Raw genomic sequence first — 5,732 nt, 5'->3', positions numbered from 1 at the left:
TATATCGCGCTAGGATTTTAATTTCATTTTCTTGTTTTATTTCTTTTTAAAAATAATTGTGTTTTCATTCGAGAAAGAATTTGATAATTACTTTTCACATAATGTGTGAATAGTGACAAAAAGGCGTGGGAGAGACAATAATAATAAACAAACAAAAAAGGCATACGATTGAGGTAAAATGTTTCCTCTTTTGTTTGTTCATTTTTTATTCTTTTGGCATCATATGAAGGAGTTTGTACCTAATTTTGCTAAAATATCGAGCACCAACATAGTCCATTGAATTATTAGTTTTTATGTTATGTCCACTATTCAAATATATATTTTCACTTTTACTTATAATATGATAATATAGTCATGATATTAATTATATTCTTAATAGATATATAGGTAAAAAGGAAGGGAGAAAGCAAAGTATTGGTTGTAAGATATTACAATCAAATTGAACACTAGACTGAATATAGTAGCATCATCATATATTTTTGTCTTCTTTCTTCATTGGATATGTACTGTTCCATATAATTTTCCTTTTTTTTTATATTTATATTGAATATACAACTTCTTAAGTATAAATTTCCTGTTATTTTGTGTTCATTTTTATCTAAGAAAACTTTATGTCACAAGATACACTCCTTGCTAGCTATATAAAAATATGTAAGAAAATAGTGGTTGATAATAAGACGATATTAGATCAAATTAAGGATTCTATAAATAATATTTTCAATTTTATTCATCTCTTAATCTTTTTATGGAAAAAGGTTAATGTTTTATATGACTATACAACTTCTATAACATACTAGATACTTTCATTATACACAAATATATGATATGTATGTGGCAGAAAAAAATGGACTATAATCCCGCAAAGATAAGGTAGAAACTTAGAGAGAAATGAAATATATTTCCCCATAGATATTGTTATTCATATATTAAAATTTAAAAAACTATATATATATATATATATATATATATATATATATATATATTTAAGAATTGGTCAAGCTAAATATTTGACATACGTACAAGCCTCTGTTTTAACATCATTCGTTATAATAACATTTCATTGTAAAGACCTAAATTTCTTAAGAACTAATATTTGATATTATATTTTTTGTTTCTATAACATTCTACTTATAATAATTTTTACATTCACTATAGATGTACATTTTTTTGTAAAATTACCTCTCTGTGATAGCCTTACTCAAATATTAATTGAGTAATAATATTTTGTCAAAGGTATATTACGTATAAAAATAAGATATTGAAATATTTATGGTAATCATTATTAGCTTCATGGACATACTAAATTTCAAGTAAGAATAATTAAGAGAAAAATTGTACTTAAATAGTGTCCATTATTTATAGTCATAACCTCAAGAGGAAAGTGTCACACCCCAAGCCTACCCCTGGGCAGGACTGGCACTCAAGAACCATTGCTGGCCCCAAGCGAACCCTTGGCCTGGCTTACCTACTCAGCCGAAGAGTTTAGTCAACAAAGATAAATCCATGTTATAAAACTAGAATGTTATAAATGAACATTCAATTGGCCAATAAGGCAAACTCAAGTCTCAACATAATAGAATGAAGATGAAAAGACAGATGAACTATAACTAGGTGTCTCTGAAGCCTATAAAACTATGAGGGATGTCGGGACAAGACCCTGATCATCCTATAACTGAAACTACTAAAGCAATATAAAAAGGGATCCTCCGGAAAGCAAGGAGGCTCACCAAATGACTCTGAATGCTCAGCTGGAGCAACGAGGCGTTGTATGCTAATCTTGGTTACTTGTATCTGCATCATAAAATGATGCAGGACAAATGACATCAGTACATTGAATGTATGAGCATGCGAGGGGAATACTAAAACAAGACATAAGCTTGAAATGTAACTGAAGAAACTCAACTCAATTCATTTCAATATAAAGAAATTATATAAATGAAATATAAAGAAAATCTTTTAAAACATGGATAACAACTCTTTGTATTTAGAAATACAATGGTAACTCAGTTTGTAAGAAAGGATTCAATTTAAACTTTGTTTGTATATGAAAATAAAGGTAATCTCTTTGTATATAAGAATACAAAATATAAGTGTGACAGTTTGATAGCATCCAAGGAAGCTCTACTCCATTGAAGGACAAGGATGAAGCTTTAGAAACTCCAAGGAGGCCCATAACAAGATCTCAAACCAAGGAGTTCAATGATAAGCTCAATGGGCTTCAATTGCTGATCCAAAGGTGTCTTATTGGGGAAGAAGAGCTCAATCCCAAGGGAGAGGAATTGTCCAAATGCTACAATTATTTGGTGGCCCAAATTCAAGCCCAAGATGAGGAATTTTAAGGGCAATTTTCGTGCAAATAAGGTCAAGAAGAGTCCAAGAATCAGCCACAACAAGAGTTGCTTTCTGCCCAAGTTTTGAGAGAAGACTAGTCAAACGTTCCAAGATTGTCAAGATTCTTTTCCTAGTTGGGATTTACCTTATTTATTTATTTATTTATATATAGGTTATTAATATTTTCCTTAGCCTATTTATGGTCTCCTAAGTACCATTTAATGCTTTCCTAGAAGTACTAAATTTGTTCCTAGTTAGGTTACTTTATTTCCTTTCTAGAATAGGATTCCTTGTAATTGTCTTTCTAGGGTCCTTGGACGTTTTTTTCCCCTTCTCCTATATATAGGAGTCCTTTTCATTCATTAAAGACAATTTACATTGATATTAATAATATTTGAGAGAGTTCTTTGAACCTTTGTGACTTGTTCTTTGAGAATTTATCTTTAAACCTTTACTATTCATAGTTTAAGGTATAAAGTAACTTCTTCTTGTGATATCTTTGGTTTCTTTTTGGTATTCTTTAGAAGGTGATTAGTTTCTACATACTAATTATTGTCTTTAGTTATTCATAAAGCGGTCAAGATCCGAATCTATCGTTTTGATTCGTTTTCTCAAGTAAAGGCGTTAGATTTCTTCCATAAATCTATACGTTGTTACTTGGATCTTTTCAAGGCCTTAGAACATCTAATCCTTGGAAATTCGTGGATCTTTCCTTCGAATTTCTCATATCTTTAGTTAGTTTTTTTTGTTTTTTTTCTTTGTGCTTCCGCATTCTAATATTCAATTCTCTATTTGTGATCTCCCTTAACCTTGTTGTTATCACAGTTTCTGTAACCGACAACCATCACTTAAGAGCTATGTGATGATACATGGTTTTGCCTCACGCTACCAGGGCCATCCTATAACCGACAACCATCACTTAAGAGCCATTCAAGTGTGTGTAACCCCCTTTTTAGCTAAAGGCATCTCACAAGAGTCACTTTGGCTGATATCCTTTTCTCTAATGGGGGAGGCAACTAGATGGTTGATTAAACTTCCAAGGATGTCTATTACCTCATGGGAAGGGTTGAATGAAACATTCCTTGATAGGTTATTTCATTCGTCAAGAATTATGAAGCTGAGAAAGAACATCCAAAATTTTGAAAGAATGAGTGAGGAACCTATGCATAAACTTGGATACGTTACAAGAGAGTATTGTTCCAATGTCCTAGCATGGTTTTCTGGATGAGCTGATATTCCAATATTTTTACCGAAGTCTTATTTTGTAAATAAGGGATTGGTTGATCATCTTGTGTGAGGAGGTATCGTTAGACAACCATTCACTTAAGCGATAAAGTTTCTTGAGGAGATGACAAAAATCAACAAAGCATGGTATATGAGTGATGATATGTCTCACTTCCACATTTGGGGGCATTGAAGGAACAAGAAGAAAAGAACCAAGAGCGTGAAAAAATCATCACTAGGTTTACCGCTCAGATTGAAATTTTATTTGAGCAAGTTACCATAGGTGGAGTAAACTCAATAAATTCAATACCCAGTGTGGATACGAGGAAGATGTCTACATGAGAGGTGGAAAACCGGAGGAATTTTGGCCAATTCAGCTAGGAGTTGCCAGAAATCAAAATTCGACCAATGGTATTGATGAGAGGGGTCACAGAGAAGAGGTCAGATATGAGCATTATAAAGAACTGATGAAGAAACAAATAGATGATTTGTTGACTAAAGTTCTAAACAAGGTGGAGGATTCATGTATGATTTTGCAAGGAATGAAGAGTGACATTTCAGTTTTGTCCACCACCATGGTTTCACATGTATCTTCTATCAAAACACTGGAGGAAAGATAAGGCAGAAAACTGCTCTCGTATATGCTTAACCGTATAAGTGTGAAAAGTCTAATGCAAAGGGGAATCAAAGAGATTTGCTCCAAGTTTCAGCAATTGTTACTAGAAATGGAAAGACATTGCAAGAAGTAGTAAGGCCCGACAAACCAAATAATCAAAGGGTGATTGCCAATAACGAATTACCTAAGGAAATTGATCAAGCTCAAGAAAAAGAAGAAGAAGGTGAGTCGAAGGCAAATATGACAAAAAGATGTGTTGAAACTTCATCCACATTACCTAAATTCAAGATCATACCTCCATTTTCTCAAAAGTTGAGGAAGTAAAATTACTATGCAAAATTCCAAAAGTTTATGGAAATAGTGAAAATTTGAAAGTGAATATCCTATTTGTGGATCCTTTGACCAAAATGTCGGGTTACGCTAAATACATGAAGGAGTTGGTGACAAATAAAAGGATGATAGATTATATAACAATTGAACTACCACAAACATGTTGTGTATTAATACAAAAGAATGATGTCCTCAAGAGAGATGACCTGGGAGCTTTCACGATCCCGTGCACTATTAGTAAGTGTAGTTTTGCAAAATCATTATCTGATCATCGTTCAAGCATACATTTAATGCCATTGATGATATTTGATAATCTTGGGCTTGATAAACCAAAACAAATGAATATGGGACTTGTAATGGTTGATCATTCAATAAAGAAACCAGTGGATGTGGTCTACGATATGCTAGTGAAAGTTGACAAATTTGTGTTCCACATTGATTTTGTGGTGATTGATAATGAAATTGATGTCAAAATGTTAGTAATTCTTGGTAGACCGTTCTTCGCCACAGGGAAAGTTTTTGTTAATGGGGAATGCGGTGAATTGATGTTCCGAGTCAATGATGAAGTAGTTAAATTTAATATTCACAAATCAATGAAATACCCAAGTGATATAAATGTTGTATCTCACTTGGATCAAATTGACAAAGCCGTAGAAAGTATTGAAAGTGCATCATTTTGTAGGGAACCTTTTGCTCAAGTGATACTTAACTATGATCAAGATGAAATTGGCAACTATGATGAAGTTTTGGGCTGCCCTTGTAGGCGTTGGCTTACATAATTCTTTCCAATCTAGGCTCGACCTCGATTTATCTAGTCGATAAGCACCACTGGTCAAACCATCTATCATTGAACCACTGAAATAAGAGTTGATGGAACTCTCGACTCATCTCAAATATGTTTTCTTGGTGGCAACAACACACTTCCAGTAAGTATTGCAAGTGATATTAAGCAATCACAAGTGGAGTTATTGATCATAGTGTTGAAGAGGCAGATTAAAGCCTTGTAGTGGTAAATTGCCGATATTGTGGATATTTCACCAAGCATATGCACTCACAAAATAAATTTGGTGGAAGATTGCAAACAAAGTATTGAACATCAATGAAGATTAAATCCTCAAATGCAAGAAGTGGTGACGAAAGAAATTATAAAATGGTTAGATGTGGGAGTTAGCGTTCTAATTGTGGATAACCAATGGGTAAGTCTGGTACAATATGTTATGAAAAAGGGTGG

General features: G+C 33.0%; 1 protein-coding gene across 1 annotated transcript; it reads left to right on the top strand.

Moving 5' to 3' along the window:
- The first annotated feature begins 4,578 nt into the window (after positions 1–4,578).
- Positions 4,579–5,280, top strand: LOC125869758 (uncharacterized). Its single transcript, XM_049550198.1, has one exon. It carries the CDS (start codon positions 4,579–4,581, stop codon positions 5,278–5,280), a length of 702 nt encoding a protein of 233 aa, XP_049406155.1.
- The last annotated feature ends 452 nt before the right edge of the window (positions 5,281–5,732 follow it).

Source organism: Solanum stenotomum, chromosome 7, assembly GCF_019186545.1.
Source record: "Solanum stenotomum isolate F172 chromosome 7, ASM1918654v1, whole genome shotgun sequence".
In the NCBI taxonomy this organism is placed as follows: Eukaryota; Viridiplantae; Streptophyta; class Magnoliopsida; order Solanales; family Solanaceae; genus Solanum; species Solanum stenotomum.
The sequence above is the reverse complement of the archived record's forward strand: the minus strand, read 5'-3'. Positions and strand labels throughout refer to the sequence as shown.